Here is an 18,818-nt window from a genome sequence, read left to right as displayed (position 1 = left end):
TTCTCATTTCATCAATAAACACGTTATTGTTGGCCTCACTGTATTTTCTTCACGTGTGAGTTAAAGATTTCGTTTTTAGGCACTTTAGTTGACGGACTGTGCTAAAATAAATCTCATTGTTAAATGAAATCCGAAATGAACTTCGAGGGCTCAGGGTCATCTCAAGACCTGTGGCCGTTTACCGAAGGAATTCTTGACTTCTTTCAAGTTAAGTCACAGACCAGAGCAAAATGATTCTCAGGTTTATTCTGTCACCAACTGCTGCCTGACCTGTGCCGGCCACGCACGAGACAGCCGTGATCTCTGCCCCTGCCGAGCGCGGCGTCTCGGTGATCGCTAAGCGTTGTTATTTTGAAAACCACGGGTTAACGAACTCGGGGCGGTGTGGGGGGCGGGGGGGGTGGCTTGCCTGGGAAGGTCACATCTCAGCCGAGACCTGGGGGGTGATGGACTGATGCTTTTAGGCAGGCAAGCTGAAGCCTTCTCCCGGCTGACCCTGAGGGAGAGCGGATGGAAGCAGTGGATTGAGGTCCGGTCAGGATCGATGTCACGGCATTGTCCTGGGAGAAACTTTCTGATTCCTTCATAGGCTGGCATTTGTCCCCGTTAGCAGAAGTGGGAATAATAGTATTCCTCTTCATCGTGAATGTGTTGAAGACATTTTCCAAGATTCATTTTCTCTCCACCTTCCCACCGAGATTAAAAACAGATGTTATATTTAGTTCGCACCCACCTTCTTTATTTTTTTAAAAAATCAAAACGTTCTGCCTTCTATATCCTGTCTGTCTTCCTCCCGCTCCAAGTAACCTGAAGTTGGTGTGAATCTGTCCCATTTATGTTTTTCTATGTTATTGCCTAGGTGTGTGTCCGGAAATCCCATTGACTATGGTCTTATGAATTTATGAACTTACATACACAGCCTCATACTGTACTTTTGCAAATTTGTGTCCTTTTTTCCCCCAAGATTTATCCATCTCAGTATATTATGAATCTCATTTTTTCATCTTAACTGCAAAACCATACAAAGAAAGCAATTTTTTTCTCCAGTTTTCTATTCTACTAAAGGACAGTTAGGGTGGTTCTTGTGCACAGTTGCCTATGGCAACAGTCACCTTTGTGTTTCCTGTGGCTCATGTAGGAGTTTCTCCAGGGGACACGCAGGGAGCGGAATGGAGTCACAGCGTATGAGCAACTTCAGCCTCGTTAAGTGTTGTCAGATGGCTCTCTGACGTGACATATCATTTATATATCCACCAGCAACGTAAAAGAGATCCTATTTTTCCTCGTTCTTGCCCACACGTGGTGTTAACAAACTTGAATTTGTCCCAGTCTCAAATGGCGCCTCAGTGGTGGATTCCCTGATTATTAATAAGGTTGACCATCATTTCATATTTACTACCGTTTGGTTATTTGCCTCTGTGAATGTCCATCCTTTGCCTGTTTTTTCCATTAGGCTGTTGTATTCTTATTGACTTCTGTGAATTCTTTTGTCGGTTGCCTGTGTTACAGATGTTTGTTTTCTCTTACTTCCTAGCCTGTGAAAACTTTGCGTGTGACCTCTTCAGTCACACCAAAGTTTCGATTTAACAGCCAGATGGACTGCTTTGTGCTTTGTGGTTTCTTCTGTGCCCGTTTTAAGAAACTCTCCCGACCATAATAGAATGGTATTCTCTGCTGCTTTGTCCCGGCCCAAGTTTTATCTTTTATATTCAGATCTTTTTCATCCACTTGGAATTTACTTTTGCCTAAAACGTGAGGGAAGGATTTAATTTGCTTTTCTCCCTGGGCAGTCAGTCATTTTAACCTCATCCTCTTCGTTCACACGAATTGTCAACCCCTCTCAGTCGTACACTGAGCTCACGCTTTACCTGTTTGCACTGGGTCTTTTGTCTGCCTCTGAGCCTGCGCTACCCAGCTTTCATTCATCTAGCACTGCGCGAGCTCTTAGTATCTTACAGCTCCTGGCCTCCCTCCCTGTGTCCCCTCCCGCCCTTCCCCTCTGCTTCCGGTGGGTGTTTGGAGCTCTTCCTCCTCGGCTACAGCCTGTAGCAATTCTTTGAATGAGGGTCTCTGTGGTGTATCATTTCAGTTTCTGTTCTGGACGTTTCTTTGTGGCACCCTCAGTATCGAAGGACGTGGAGTCTAGGGGGATAATCTGTTCTGGACTGAGGGTTGTTTCTGCAGGGCAACTTGAAAACCTGCCACCGTCTTCCAGATTTTGTTGCTGTTGTGGGTCTGCTCTGAGTCCGTTGTTCTTTTATAGATAAACCGTCCTATCTGCCTGGCTGCTTTCAAGACCTCTTTGCTTTCCGTATTCTCTGTTTTCTTTCTAGCTGTATATTTTTACTAATTTGCTGGGTTGTCTAATTTGTCATCGTAAGAGCAGGGTTCGGTGGTCATTTACGTGTAATCGACGGTGGGCTAAGAATCAGGCTCTACTCCAGGGGGTAAAAAATGCTCTCTTTGGGAAGGCTCTTTTGGTCTCAAAACACAGTGTTACTATCGCTGCCTTAGGAAGAAGCTGTTTTGTGAGCCTGCAGGATAGAAACAGCCTGCCTGCACGCTGCCTGCCTTCCTCCCAGGTGACACTCACTCTCTGACTCCTTTCTGCAGTCTGCTTCGTCCTCCTCCTTACTGGCTTCCTCTGCCCGGTTTCTGTCGCCTCCCCACTGCCACAATTCCGGTTTGCAAGGTGTGTCGGGGCCACTCAATACCAGGAGGTCTCGGCTTTGCCTACTATTGTAAAGCCCTCATCCTCTCATTGTTTGCTGTTCTGAGGAGCTCAGCCTTTTGTGCAGTCTGCAGCTTAGCCTTAGGTCAGGTGCCCATCGCTGCTGTGGTCAGGCTGTGCTGCGGAGGGCACAGGTACGAAACATCCCTGCCCAGTTCGGCAGCGGGGGCTGGGGTGGGCCATTTCCCACAGGCGTCCTTGAGCTTGGCCAGCCCCACACCATCCAGCTGCCTTTGGTTCAACTCAGACCTTCTGCATAGTTTTTCGTTCCAACATCTTGATTCCAAGAAGTGAGAGTACTGGGTTGTGACATCAAATGCTTCAGATACTGGAAAGACAACCCCTCCCCCCTTTACACATTAATTAGCTGCATCATAGCTTATCCATCAGGCCCTTGTAGGTCTGGTTATCGTGAGCTGGTTTCTCGGGCGTGAACTCCTGGGTGGTCAGGTTCAAATCAGAGTTTGAACCTGCACGGCGGAGAGCCAGTCCCTAGGCCAGGAACACCTGCCCCAAGATATGGAGCATCGGCCCACCCCACACCATCAGCCAGCCCTTCTTCTAGCTCTTTCCCTTTCCCTCCTAGTACCTGAACTTCTACACTTCTTGTGACTTTAATAAATCACAATGGGTTTGGAATGGGTAGCAAGCCCATGACTTGTGGATTTCAGCTGTCCCATGAATTTGGTAACTGAAGCACCATAATATCATCAAAGGAAAGATACTCTATTAGAGTCCTAGTGGGCCAGAGTCATCAGTCTCCAATCCAAAAATACCTGTAGACCCATCCTACCCAAGGCCCAGTCTCCTTCTCCCTTCCTTGCTTCAGGCCAGCCGGCCCCTTTGGTCTAGAAGGGAGGTGATCTCACAACCCACCTGGCCCTCTGCCCTGCTGTCCACTGTGCTTCTGTTTTGGGCAAATGAAAGTGAGACAGCGTTCGCAGGGAAGCCTGAACTTAGCTATTGATTTGCTTATATTTAGAATTCAGTCGTTACTCTCTTACAAGATCTGTGTGCTCATATATAACTTTAAAGTAAAAATTAAATAATTCAGGGTGCCTGGGTGGCTCAGTCGGTTAAGCATCCAACTTCTGCTCAGGCCATGATCTCACGGGTCGTGGGTTCGAGCCCCACATCAGGCTCTGTGCCAACAACCCAGAGCCTGGAGCCTGCTTCGAGTTCTGTGTCTCCCCCTCTCTCTCTGCCCCTCCCCTGCTGATGCTCTGTGTGTGTGTCTCTCTCTCTCAAAAATGAATAAACATTAAAAAATTAAAAAAAAAAAAAAAGAAAGAGCAAAAACAAAATTTTAATTTATGCACAAAACAATCCCTATGAGCCGTGCGGTCTGGGGCCGGTTTTTTAACCTGCCTGCACCTTGATTGTGTCTATAATGCAGGATTGAAAATACCTGCACCATCAGGTTACAGCAAACATTAAATGAGATAGATGTGTAAAGTGCTTAGCTCGTGGGAAGCTTCACAGAATAAAGAATAAAGGAAAGAGGACTGTGCCGGAAGGTGCCGGTGGCCTTCCAGCGGCTCCCAGGTGAGCAGGGGGAATGTGCACAGCCTGCAGGGAAACCTAGTCTCCTCCGCCTGAGGGCTGGTCCCAGCGCTCCCACTCCTCGGCCCGGCCCCAGGACCCTCCTGCAGGGAGCTCTCTTTCTCACCCTTGTCCCCGGCCCCTCTCACGCTCTGGGAGATTGGCGGCGCCCGCGAGGCCCCGGCCTTCAGTTTTGCTTGACGTCCACCTTGATTTCCACTTGTCCGTTTGACCATAACTTAGAACTGCGTCATCAGAGCAGAGGTTGGGCTCTCACTGCCGGCCAGGTGTAGCCTGGGTAGAAGGCTCCACAGCGACATTAAAGCTCCGTAGGTCCCCTCTTGCTTCTCAAAGTGTGCGATCCAGTGACTTCCTTCAAAAAGCCACACCATATTCTGTTTCTCCCAGCAAAGGGAGCCAGAAGAATCCAAATTAAGGGTCCTCTAGGAACCATTGTGTGAACAGATAGCTGTTTGGGGAACGCGGCCAATCCCCTCTGTTCTCAGCATGTCACATTCAGACACACTATATACCGCCTGTTCATTGATGATTACATTAAATGCCGCGTTCCCAGGGAAGGATCTGCTCAGCCACCACTAGCTTATTCATTATTTATATACAATTAAAGGGCACGCTTCGAATGAACACAAGCATATGAGAAAAGCCATTCTTCATGTACACATCAGATTGAACATTTGTCATTTCCCTAGTGACTTAACGTACTCTTTGTACCTTGGGACCTCAAATTATATTAAGCACCGGAGATGCTTTAACTCTTTTATTTAGTTTAATTGTTGGCCTTAGTCCGCTTGTTGGGATTATTTGGACTTGTTTAAAATTAGCCCTTGCTTCTCCTTAATATATTAGAATGGAAGAAGAGGGAAATTTCTTTTTAGTACCTATTGCATTCTAAGGATGAATGCAAATTGTTCTATGATTCTTAATGACCCACTATTAACATAGTAGGAAACCCAGTGCATTAATGCAATGCCTCTTTTCACATCATTACTCCTAATGGAACTGTTACCAGGATAATAGCTTGACCTTTCGCTACAGATTCAGACAGCAAAATATATTCTGCTTACTCGATACCTCTATTCACATAGCATATTGAGCATTTTCGGATCAATACAATGACAATCTTTTGGCCTTGTTCTAAGGTCTCATCTGCACAAGTTACACAGTATAGGATTGTATCTTTGGTAGACAGATTCAAGTTAAAAGTCTCTTTTAAGTTTGAATGTAATCCATAAAACAGAATGTCAGTAATACTCACAGTGGAAATATTTGTTTATATAGGTATTTTTCGAGAAGCCTAGTGCTGTGCCTTCAAAGGTCTCAGACACAGACCTGGGAGACAGAGACCTCTCTGGCTTCTTTTTATTGTACCCAGATAAATTTTGATTTTTTTAATGTTTATTTATTTTTGAGAGAGAGAGAGACAGACAGACAGACAGAGCTCTAGTGGGGGAGGGACAGAGAAAGAGGGACACACAGAATCTGAAGCAGGCTCCGGGCTCTGAGCTATCAGCACAGAGCCCAACGCGGGGCTTGAACCCATGAACCGCGAGATCACAACCTGAGCCAAAGTCGGACACCTAACCGACTGAGCCACCCAGGCACCCCTGTACCTGGATAAATTTTAACTGGAAAAAGAAAAAAAAATAGCCAGAAATTGTTGCCATTTTAGCGGGTGACGGTATTTGGGCCCAAGATTAGATTGGAAAGATCTGCTGAGAAGCCCCTCACGGAATGGGAGAAAACATTCCAGAGCCTTCCCTTTGGTTCTCCTAAACTTGGTTGTTGACATTGACATATGTGGTTGCTGGGAGTCATTCTGCATAATCCACATCAACTTTGCAATTTGGAACCACTGCTTTCTAGTGTGTGCTAATTTGGATGCATGGATCTCGCAATCTAAGAAAAGAGGGGTTACTATGGAAATGAATTGTACAAATAATATTACAGGGAGGGAGATGTTTACCTGGTAAGATGATATGTAAGACCATTTTTGTGGTACACATTTTCATATAAACTAATAGCATGCTAAATGCAATTAATTATTCTCTTCTGTTTGTTAAAATAGGACTTCGAGAACCTTTTGGCAACTCTCTGGTTAGGAAATGTTACTGTGGGCATCTGAATGTGATACAACCTCGTTTCTTTAACTGTATTCTATGAATTTAAAACTTCCTACTAATGCAGATAGGCGTTTCTTCCCCAATTAGTCTAAATTCATGAGCTCTTGTAATCGCTGCCATTAGAAACCAAACTGGAAAATATGCTTGTTCATCAAATATTTATTGACTTCTTGCTCAGTACGGGACACTGTGGTCAGTGCTCTGAGGGAGACCAGATTAATGAAGACCTTTGAAGTGGTCTACAGTCTGGCAGAGGAGATTCAAGATCACACCTACCTCGGGGATATCGCGTCCCCTGCATCCCTCCCGAGGGGAGACCGCCTGCTCGCCCACGTTCACATGCCATGTACTGGGGAGCCTGGGGGATACTCCCCCCGACCCCTGACCCTTAGTTCTACTTCCCGGTCATCACCCTTCCTCCGCACAGCTGGGGCTGGGGTGGACCCTGTCCATCAAGGCTCTTATCACAGCTATGCGCCTTCCTCTCGCTCTCAAGTCCCGCTGGCACCTTGAGTGGCTTCACTGTGCCCATGAAAGATCCGCCTGGCCTTCCAGCCACATCATGCCCGGCCCTCATCCACGGTGACCACACCTTAGCGCTCTCCTACAGAGCTCCGCTGCTGATGCTTTCTACTCCAGCCTGACACTCTCAATTGCCCTTACTCTGTCTACCTCCTTGCCAACCCCACTGCTAGGCCATTCCCCGATCCCCAGAGATTTCTCCAAGTGTGTGAGCCTCTTTCTGGCTTTCCTTCCTTCCCAGATTTGTGTAGGGAGGCAGGGAGCGAAGAAAGCAGAGGTAATTAATTGCAGCTGACCTCTTCCAGCGCTTTGTATCCTTGTCCTTCTGCCAGAACTGTCCAGCAGAGTCCTACCCTGGGCCGGTCCTGCCATCCGGTGGTACCACACCCAGCTCGGAGCTGCGAGGTGCCACGGGATCGTAGCCTGCTCTTGTGCTTGGCGTCCTGACATCCTCAGTCGGCTGCCTTCCTATTCTTCTTATTATCAGAGGCAATTCTGGACCTTCCCCACGCTCTCCGTACCCCTCACTGTGGAGCCACTGAGTCTCGGGAGTGATTGACCCAGCCTGTGCCACTTCTAAATCTACCCCATTCCCCATCCCGTCCGGGCTCAGAGGGGGCATCTTCTTCCTGTTCAAGGACAGCCTCCACTTCTGGACCCCACCACCTCAGCCGTGGTTCCCGTGACTGCCTCCTGCCTTCCCCAGATTGCTGGCTGCTTCCCTCAGCCTGTAAACCAGGCCCGTGTCTCCCCAGCCTGCAGCCCTCCCCCAGCTTCCCCTCCAACCCCTCATCTCTTCCTTCCCCCACGGAACCTGGGTTTTTCTGGAATGCCATCTGTGGCCACCCTGCCGCTCCCTCGAGGGCCTCCCGTGACACTGTGAGAACCGCCCTGCCCAAGCTTCTCTTGCATTTCAGACGGTTGTCTGTTGTCCTCTTTAGCACCATTCGCCCTTCTTTACGAGACCTCACTTCCGGTTCCCCCAACTTGGCCCTCAGAAGCCAAGCTTGTGCGTTCATCTCCTTCCAGCTGGGGTTCCCTCTGGCCCTGTACTCGGCCCACCCAGTGCTGTTCCGTCGCTGTGTTCTCACTGGCCAACGTTCTTTCTTGTTGCCTCAATCACCACATAGAAATATGTGCCTCCCGGGGCGCCTGGGTGGCTCAGTTGGCTGAGTGTCCGACTTCAGCTCAGGTCATGATCTCATGGTCTGTGGGTTCGAGCCCCGCGCCGGGCTCTGTGCTGACAGCTCGGAGCCTGGAGCCTGCTTCAGATTCTGTGTCTCCCTCTCTCTCTGCCCCTCCCCAGCTCATGCTCTCTGTCTCAAAATGAATAAAAAATTTTAAAAAGAAAAAGAATCATGTGCCTCCCAGGCCCGTATCTTCTGCCTGGACCCCTTCCCCGAATCCTGTCCCCCCCCATGGGTGCTCCGCCAACACCCCAAATCAGCATGGTCCAAACCAAACCCAGTCCAGCCCGCCTTGCCCCTCAGACATTCCCTTGCTCCCATATTCACCAGGTCATAGGATTCCCCAGAAACGCCAGTTCTAGATACCATTCCAGTCACCTGCCGCCTTCACTCACGCTGCCCTAACACAGAGGACAGCAGTGGCTTCCTGCAGGGAGCCCCTGCCTGCTTCCACTCCCAGACCTAGACCCCCCACTGCCCCTCTTCACCACGTCCTCCACGACTGGATGGACTACCCTTGTGTATGGGCTTCTTCCTTCTTTCAAATGATTTCCTGATGCTAAGTTCCTAGGAGCAAGATTCTCAGGTATCAAGCCCCTCGTTCTGTATTGACCACCTCATTTCCCAGAAGGGTTCTGCCATTTATGCCAACAGTAATGTTTGAATGTGCCGGGTCCCCACCATTTTAGCAGTGTTATTAGCTTAACATTCATTGTGTTTCTAATTTAGTAGAGACAAAGTGTGTTTTGCAGTCCTTTGGTTTATATGTTTTCTGAACATCTTTCCTAGATACACTTTGTTCATCTGTAGAGACTTTTGAAGTTGCTCTTTTATTTGAACAAACTCTTTTGGGGCGGGGGGTAGATATTGAACCTTTTTGGTCATATTTAGCACAACGAGCTTTTCTCGTTCTAAGGAAATGTTTCTTTTTCATTCAATAGAAATGTTACAGTTTTGGGGCACCTGGGTGGCTCACTCAGTTGAGCATCTGACTTGGGCTCAGGTCATGATCTCATAGTTCATGAGTTTGAGCCCCGCGTCGGGCTCTGTGCTGACAGCTCAGAGCCTGGAGCCTGCCTCGGATTCTATGTCTCCCTCTCTCTGCCCCTCCCCTGCTCGCACACTCTCTCTCTCTCTCTCAAAAATAAATAAACTTAAAAAAAATTAGCTTTATATAATTGAATCTGTCAACATTTTCCTTGGTCATTTCTTTTTTAAAAAGAAACCTTTAAAGCTTTAAAACTACCAGTACTTTAAATACCAAGAAGGCAATGTGAGTGTAGGTCTTGTCCTTACAGACAGCAGGTAGCAAAGATGGGGTGTGAAGGCGCTCAGAAGTAGAGGGAGTCAGAAAGGTCCACAGCAGCTCTGAGATGGGCAACCGCACACGGTGTAGCTTTCATAAAGCCATTGTCCTGTCTCCCTCTCGTCCTGTCACACGATTCTCTCCATAGTTCCCTCTGTGCTTACCAGGTAGCTCTCCTAGGTGCTGGCACAGCACGCAAGAGGCTGATTCAAAGTACAAATGGGGACTTTCATTAAGACACACCTGCACAGGGGCGTCTGGGTGGCTCAGTCGATTAAACTCCCAACTCCTGGTTTGGGCTCAGGTCATGATCTCACTGTGAGTTCAAACCCCGTGCTGGGCTCTGCACCTGCTTGGGATTCTCCCTCCCTCTCTCTCTCTGTCTCAAAATAAATAAATTTAAGAAGACACAACTGCATCATCATTGAGTACTGATTTAGTAGGAATCACCACGAGAACACCATCTTTCTGTGTAATCTTGCATGAGATTAGATTTAACAACAGTAATAATACATTTGCTGAATTTTTTCATGGGGCCAGTGGACCCATAGGAAGCATTTTCTTCTCTGCCCATAAGACACATATACGCAAGTGGAAAGAGCTTCTATTTTATAGCCGGTTTCGTTCCAAAGCACAGTTCACTGTATATGAGCAGGGCCCCTGCCAACCTCCGTCTTTACCAAAGGAATGTAATGTGGGGATTGAAGCCACGCGCTACGGAACTGACGTCTTCTAGAAATACGCCTTTTTTTTTTTTTTTTTTTTTATTCTTGGGATAGATTCCCATTTCAGATCTGCATGTTTTTTTATCTGCTGAAGTATTTAACACTATTTCACATTTTCTTTCAGTCTTCACAGAAAAATACTGTACCGCTAATCATGTGGATAAACTTCCTGGCCCGAGAGACTGGGTACAGATTCTACAGGATCAAATTAAACTGGCCAGAAGAAGGTTAAAAAGAGGCTCAGGTATGAATAAGCCGTGAGAAAATAATTGCCAAAGCCCTCAATTGAAATCTTGGACGTTGTAAAATACAACTCTTTGCTCTAGGGTAGTTTCACCGTCGTTTTGTCTTTTGAAGGAAAAGCTCTACCTAATGTGCTGTGGTTTCTATTTTAAAGTCTTAGGCAAATGAATTTGGAAATTCACCTGAAGATTAAATAGTAAAAATTCTGTCAGACCATTTAATTTTAACAGTATAAACGAAGAAGATGGCTAATCTTATTTTGTGGCTTTATGTGTCTTATCTGTGAAACTGGGTCTCTCTTGTGTGACTTCCTTCTGTTTGCTATTGACTTTTGTTTGTTTGGATCTGCATGACTTTCATAAAAAATACCAGTTGCTTAAGGTAACAAAAATAACAATAACCCTCCTATCAGAAACACCACAGGAAACAGATTAAGTCAAGTGTGTATTTTTCAAATCTGGCTTTGGGGATTCTGAGATTATTTTAGTTGAATTATGACTATTTGGATTTGGTCATTTGAGGCCTCAAATGACAGCCAATTTACCAGTGAAGAATCCCCTTGAGGCCAGTTTTTTGCCATCATGTAAGAATAATCATCTCTAGGAGGCCACAAACCTCTAGATACTATTTTTAAAATAAGCAATAGGCACCTGGGTGGCTCAGTCAGTTAAGCGTCTGACTCTTGATTTCGGCTCAGGTCATTATCACAGTTTGTGAGTTCGAGTGCGGAGTCGGCTTGAGATTCTCTCTCTCTCTCTGCCTCTCTCTGCACTCCCTCCCTCCCCTGTCTCAAAATACTTCTCTCGGAATAAAAAATAAATACAGCAAACAATTCTGATCAAACCTCAGGACACCCGGCCTGCTTAGAGCCTCCGTGTTTCTGTAGCTGGAGAACGCCCAGTTTCGGAGACGGGCTCCAGACAGGGACTGTCATACATCTGGCTGGTACAGAGGCCCGGAGAACAGCAGCACAGATGCGTGGGCCTGTGTCTCTACCAGATCCTTTATGTGAACTCACAGTGTACTAGAGCAGTGAGCGGCCTGAGTCAGCGAGCGCCCTGGGGGAGAGCTCCCGGCACAGGCTGGGAGCGCCCTCGAGGCTGCAAGACTTGGCCGCAAGGGACCAAGTGCATCTTCACTGTGAAAAACCTTACAGCTCGCTTCTGTAAAGTAGCCATCAGGACTTCACATATTTAGCTGTAGAGGATTTTTTTTAAATCTTCCCTTCCTCTTTTTTTTTTTAACCGTTTGCTTCCTTTTGTACTAATTGATGCTCTTTATAAAGAGCAGTGGACTACTGCTCCTTGTCATTGGTGGAAACGTATTGAGTAGCCTGCGGGCAGCAAGGTGAAGCGGAGTCCAGAGACCTGGCTCTGCAGTCTCTCTGCTCTTTACCAGCCCCAGACCTCCACCGGACCTTGCCCGGAGGCAAGTCATGCCACCCATCCAGTCCTCTGTGTCCCTCTCACGACACAGACAGAAAAATAAAGTCTGCTTCACAGTTGTCATGAGGTTCCAGATCTGTCATACGTGAATGTCTTCATAAACAAAACGAGCATGCCCTCTGAAAACGTCTGTATTGGTGCTCGGCGGCACCGGGAGCCTCCCCGTGTCCCAGGTCAGAGGGCCGAGCGCCCCCTCTGTGCCCGGCGGGGGCCCCCCCTCTGCTCCTGTTGTCCCAGCATAACTGCTACTGATGCCCTCTTCACCCACAGAGGTTTTGGGGCTTGGGTGATAAATCATCCCCTCACCCTCCCCCCAGCTCTCTCTGTTTCTCTGCCTTCTTTTTTGTAATCTACAAATCATCACAAATAAATGCAGTGAGGTACACTGGGGAGAACAGGTCTGAATTCCCAGCTCCCGTCTGCCATTTACAAATTCCTGGGACCTTCTCTGAGCCTCAGGCTTTCCATATATATAACAAGGCTAATACCTACCCTCTTGGGTGTTTTCAGTGTCAGAATCAGACAATGTCAGTTTTGCCACTAATATAGAGCTGACGCGGAATGCTCAAAAAGTGTTCATGCCCTCCCCTCCTTCCCTCTGCTGCCCAAAACAAAGCAGAACTATTCCTTCAACCCTACCATTTCTTTTTTTTAAATATGTTTTAAATGTTTATTTATTTAAGAGACAGCACGTGTGTGGGAGGGGTAGAGAGAGAGAGGGAGACAGAGAATCCCAGGCAGGCTCCTTGCTGTCAGCTCAGGCCCCGATGTGGGGCTTGACCCCACAAACCATGAGATCATGACCTGAGCTGAAATCAAGGGTCAGTGTCTTAACCAACTGAGCCACCCAGGAGCCCCTATCCCTGCCATTTCTTAAAACTGCTACCGTCTCTTTCTCTGGAAGGTGTTGGTCAAATTTCCTCCCAAAGGGTTTGCATTCCCTGAGTTGGCTTCTCCTACCTGTTTAGAACCCATTGCATTTTGTCCTCTGGCCCCGCACCTCTACAGACGCTCTTCCTGCAGTCACCACGGAGATCAGATTCCCCTTCTGTTACACCAACACTCTGTTTGACCTGCATGTTGATTTTGACTCCGTCGGATCTCATCCTTCTTAAAAGTCTCTTCCCTTGGGTTCTGGGGTTTCCCTGTCTTTGCCTCTCCTCCCTGTTCTCCCACACTGCCTTCCGTCTAATCCACGGCCTCCTCCTCCTTCGGTCTAATCCACGGTCTAAACCACATGGTTCGCTTTCCATTCCTGGTGCTGTTCTCATTCTAAAGCCTCATCCGGGACTTGAACCGTCCCACCATCGCTGACTCACCAGTGTGCAGCTCTAGATGTGGCCATGTCCCAAGACCCTAGACTTCATTCTCTGAGAATTACATCTGTTTCGTGCCCCAACCCTGATTAGACACTTCTAGCTTCCTGTCTTCCCCAAACACAACCCCTTCTACAAACCCCTCCAGCACGGCATGCGGGGTCCTTGACAGGCTAGCCTCCCCCTCCCCCACTTTTCTTGCCAGAGGCCTGTGCCTGCCCGCCTCACCAGCGCCTCCTTACTCTGAGAAATGCTGGACTCTCACACTCATGCTTTCCCTCTGTCCAGAAAACAGCACCTCCTCTTGTCACAGATCTTAAAGGCGACTTCCTCCTGGAGCCTTCATTGGTGGCCCCAGCGCTTTGGTCTTCTGCCAGGGTGACACTCCGGGCTCCTCCAGTGACCACGAGACCCTCAGGAGCAGAGTCTGCATCGGGGTCGTGTTTCTATCCCAAATGTCTAGAACAGCGTGTGGCACATTGCGCACACACACGAGTGTTTGTTGAATGAGCCAACGAATCAGTCGATGAAAAAGAAGAGACGATAATCCACAACAAAAAGGTCTTATCGTTTAGCTCAATCTGGTTGCATGAGATCCTGGATAATATTCCATATGTACCTTACCTGACATTCAAATATTCAAATATTTATTCCACAGGGTGGCAACATCCCCGAGCTCTGTCCCCAGGGACATGGTCCCTAGGACTCCTGGGGATGCCTGTGACCACTTACATGGTGTCCCTTAGTCCTTGGCGTCCCTTCCTTCCCCCTTCTCAAGCCCGTTTTCTCATTTCCTTGTGCACACCCCACCTCCTTAGTCCCCTCCCACTTTCCTCTCTTCCCCCTTCTTCTCCCAAAGGTTCAGAGCCATGTGTCATGGCGGCCTGACCTCACTCAGGGTAGATTAACTGAATAACACGTAGGAAGAGTAACTTCCTGCTAGTGGGTCCCTCCTCCCTTCCTATTCCAGATGTCTGCTGCCTCAGCCTTACTTGCCTTACAAAGTCCCCCTTTTATTATGTAAGCCTCCTTAGACTTCAGTCTCCAGGAAAGGGTTGGGGGGTGAAAGCCTTGTTTTACAGTTGAATGACAGGTGTTACAAAGATAACTGCCCAGTAGATACACAGCAACTAACCCCTTACTGAGCCCTGATGCCATGTTGGGTGCTGTGTTCTCCTCAGTTTTATATCCCAAATCAAATGTCATTTGTTAAGCCTGAATGGTGTCTTTGCTAGTAAGTATTAAGTTGGTGTTGTGTTGCCTAAAATCTGCCTTGGCGATCTTGCCTGTTTGGGTACGGAAGAGCTTTGTTTACCTGTTGATTTGCCAGGGGAAATGGTTGAAGCCCAAGACACAAAGACGCTAAATAGGCAGGCCTGAAAGAAATCAAAAATTTGCCATAGTGATGAGACCTGAATTTAATACTCCATGAGCCCAAAAGAGAGGAAAAGGGCCAAAGTACCCCAAGAACCAGCCACTCGACTTCCTTTGGGTTCTTTCACACACCGGTCCCAGTGATGCCACAAACTTGTAGCCGGAGGTCGGCTCGCATATTCCTGCACCCCTGCCTAGGGTCCACAGCAGCTGCCTGGTGTCAGCCTGCTCCACAGGGTGGAATGTGAAACATGCCTGGAACAACTTGGGAGCTTGAGGGAAAAGAAGTGTACAAATCCAGAGTACGGAGTCTACTGGTTCAGGTACCGCAGGGTCAGCTCGGAGAAAGGAAGAGGGCTTTGGGCTCCAGAACACGTGCCTCTCGCTGAGGAGATGATTACAAGTCCCTAGGGGACCTGAAAAGTCTAAGTTTGAAGAGAAACCTCTGAAGGGAGAAGACATGAAAAGTAGAGAGAATACTGAGTATATATGGAGTGCACCGCGGAAGGCTGGTCTCAGACACACACAAACAGCCTTCCTGGTGTTAAAAGGAAAACCAGAGGCCCAAAATGGAGACTCTTGTGCTAGGTCACATCACCAGACTGCACTTTCAACCTCCTCCCGAAATGTAGTTTGAACTGGTCATTGAGGAATCTTCTGTTTGTCCCAGAGGAAGGTGGCCTTAGCCGAAATAATCGTTTTTTCTCTTGATGACTTCCTTGTCCCATCTTCTAAAACCTTTCAGTCTGCTGGAGCTCCCTTCTGCTTGCCGGAGGGGACGCTGCCTGATTCATGAATCACTTGGTAAAGCTAACTCGATCTTCACATTTACCCAGTTGAATTGTTTTTAACGCTGGAAATGGGCCACATGACTAAAATGGGAAGTTTGGCTTAAATTTTGTTTCCTCTTTGTGAGGTATTCTGGAAACCTCTTTGACGTATAGTTTCTATACCATATTTTTTTTTTTGAAGTTTATTTATTTTGAGACGGAGAGAATGAGAACAAGCAAGGGAGGGCAGAGAGAGGGGGACAGAGGATCTGAAGCGGGCTCTGTGCTGACAGCAGAGAGCCCGATACGAGGCTTGAACTCATGAACCGTGAGGTCGTGACCTGAGCCAAAGTCAGGAGTTGGATTCTTAACGGACTGAGCCACCCAGGTGCCCCTATACCATTCATTTTTTAACAAAGAGAGGGAAAGATCCATGTATAAAAGCTGGTTGGAAAAAAAGTTAATCCTGATATAAATTTGTGTTTAATAAATTAACAACAACTGTGTTTCCTCATACTCTTATCTTTTATACATAACCACACCTTTTTTTTGTTTTTCCTACTGCTAGATGCAGAGACCAATTACTGTGAGCTCTGGAATCCATTCCCTTCCATGCTTCCCCCCAGTGAACACACGTGCACACAGTGGGGACGTCCCTCCACATTCCTGGTTCTCTTTCCCACCGACTGGCCACTGAACACATTTCTTAACCATCCAGCATTTGTATTAGTAATTCACATGACACACACATCTCACACACACGTGCCTGTCTGTGCCCAGCGGGATCCCAACCGTAGACCCTTCCCTTCCTGCGGGAGCGCCCTGGTCTTTGGTCATCATCGTATTCGATTCGGGACATTTTCACATCTGACCACTGATCTGCCTAGATATTTGTGATTGGTGCCTTGGCACTTCTCCTCTGCCTTTTCGGCAGGTTCCTTGTGCATCTGAGAAGGCGGAGGTGGCTGGAGGAGAAAAGTAGCCCTGAAGTACAGACCCAGCTAGACCAGATGTCAGCCTATCAGCAGTGACCGGCCACATAGGCTCTATCGCCTGATTTTGTCAAATTCTATTACACTAAAGTCTCCTCAAGCCGCTTCAAAGTGGGACCCTTGCAGATTGAGACTAGAGCCACTCGCCTTTCCTTCCTGAGGCTGATAGGAACGGAGAGGCCGACATCAATGATGTTGCTCCCTCTCGTGTTTTTTGTCTTGATTACTCAGTCCAAACGATAACAACAAACAGTGTCTCATAGATGTTCCCACAGCTTCAACCTTATTTATCATATTTGGCTCAATTCCTGGAATTAGGGACAGACGCTAACTGGGCAAGCTAATCAACTCAGTGCTCGAGGAAGCCCACACCGCCTCTAGGAAGAAGTGCTCCATACAGATTTGAGAGGTTGTTGTGCAAACCCAAAGAGAAATTCATTTGGGGCTCCCATCACATGTAATAATTTTTTTCTGTAACTGGAATGATTCCTTTCCCGGTGTGGATTTTTATCATTTTCATTACATTATTTCCTCAGAGCTGAAATCACAACTTTTTATTTGTGTTAGGTCTAAGAGTAAAACTGTCACTGCTATTAAATTTTTATTGGACTTGCTCAATCTTTTCTAAATTTCACAACTTGACTGTCACCGGGGAAGAAAGACCGTGAGCTTGTGGTTACAGACAGATGTTATAATTAAATTTCAGTAACACAGCCACGTTCTTCATCCGTGACACTTGGCCCCGTGCGTGCAGCTAACATACACTAATTTACATATAATAATTTGTCTGTTTTTCGGACGCATATGTTCTGTTTTTGCTAAAGCCCAGAATTGCATAGGCCTGGGTTATGAAAGTGGGGATAACGGAGTTACAAAGGGAAGGGCTTTGTTATAACTACATAGAAAGTCATTTTACGTGTAAAGTAGAGAAAGTTACTGAAGTAGAAAATGAACTAGAAGTTGAAGATTTAAAAAAAAAAAAAAAAAGCTCATAGGGTTGCATAGGGACGTACATTTGGATTATTAACAGCAAAGAGGGAGATTAAGAGCCCAGGCATGGACCTGACTCACAGCCGGGACGGTGTCACTCGCTGTATTCCCTTAGTCTCTCTCTCTCTCTCTTTTTTTTAAGTTTATTTATTGTTTTTCATAATCTCTACACCCAGCGTGGGGCTCGAACCCACAACCCCGAGAAGCAGAGTCGCACGCCCCACCAAGCCAGCCGGGCACTCCAGATTACCTTAGCCTCTTAGCCTCTCTGTCCCAGTTCTGTTTGCTCAAATGGGCATAAAAACAACTCCCCCCCCCCCCACCCCTTTGTAGGGTTTTCTAAGAGTTAAATGACGCGATGTACGTAAATTGCTCAGTAAACGGTAAACATCTAATAAACGGTGGTGGCAGTCGTTGCTATTATTATTACTGAAGACTTTTTAAAATCCTAGACAACTCTTCCAGAGAGGAACGCTGTTAACATTTTAGTATGTCCCGTACTTCATCGATAAGCCTATTTTAAAGTGTTTAATCTTTTCCATCTGTCCTAGCGCTTGAGTCGAATGTCTTACGTTATTAAATATTCACCTACAACATCATTTTAGAGGGGAAGAGTAGACACGCTTCTCCAGCCCAAGCTGGTCTCGACTGTGGTGTCTCCGCTGGGCATTTTCTTTGCGGTGGACGTAGCAGGTCAGCAGACAATCGTGTGCAGCAATCTGAGGACAAGGTGTTAGAGAACGAACTGGAGTCGAAATCTTTGAACGTCTCTGACCCCCTGATTGTGTTCAAAGCCACAGCGATAAAAACAGGGGCATGGTATTCGCTTCCCACCAACTCAGCATTATAGCCCGGTGGCACAGGGCAGCCCCACGTGGCTGGCCCCACGCGCACGTGTGCCGCGGCGGGAAGGTGGCCGGGAGAGGAAGCCAGACCCGGGATGGAGGGAGCAGTCGCCGAAATTCTCCACTTGGCCGTAACGAAATGTTCTGACCTGTCCACAGCATCTGCCCAGAGAGACTGACGGGCCCCATCGGTTATCAGGAGACAAACGAGCGCTTTCTTTTTTACATGTAGCGGAAGGTTTTCTCTGACTGAGGATCTGCCTTTGGAAAACCCTTAAGGAGATTAAAACACAGCAGACGTGAGCAAAGGTTTGCATTTTGAAACAGAGACGTGACAAAGCTTTTGAAGATACACTTATTCCTTCTGACTTTCTCTATGACTAAATTGATGCCAATTTCCAGTCATCTCCGAAGGGCTGATTCTCAGGATTTCCTGAGCCTCGCTCGCGGGGATGGTTAGGGTAGTTCTGGGGATGACCGGGGAAAATTCTGCCACAGCGATTCACCGACCTCTGTGCCTTTGATGATCATATTTGAACAATTCACCCCGGATTCTGGGCGAAGATTTCAAGTCCACGCAAACAAGTGAAAATGAACTGAAATCGTCAATGATTGATAGAATAAGGTCACAAGATAGCAAAAAAAAAAAAAAAAAAAAAAGTAATGCAGGAGCAAACCTCCTATCATTA

The 18,818-nt window shown here is 47.3% G+C and overlaps 1 protein-coding gene across 11 annotated transcripts in view; it reads left to right on the top strand.

Annotated features, from left to right (window-relative positions):
- Positions 1-18,818, top strand: part of BEND7 (BEN domain containing 7) — an 81,741-nt gene that overhangs the window by 56,754 nt on the left and 6,169 nt on the right. For 10 of the 11 annotated variants that reach the window (XM_078450421.2, XM_078450424.2, XM_078450416.2 and 7 more), the window contains one exon: positions 10,279-10,398. In XM_078450421.2, coding sequence (XP_078306547.1) covers positions 10,279-10,398 — 120 coding nt within the window. Of the gene's footprint in view, positions 1-10,278; positions 10,399-18,818 lie in introns of those variants that run through there. The other variant, XM_078450426.1, reaches the window with a different exon arrangement.

This window comes from Panthera onca, chromosome B4, assembly GCF_046562875.1.
Source record: "Panthera onca isolate mPanOnc1 chromosome B4, mPanOnc1 haplotype 2, whole genome shotgun sequence".
Lineage (NCBI taxonomy): Eukaryota > Metazoa > Chordata > Mammalia > Carnivora > Felidae > Panthera > Panthera onca.
The sequence above is the reverse complement of the archived record's forward strand: the minus strand, read 5'-3'. Positions and strand labels throughout refer to the sequence as shown.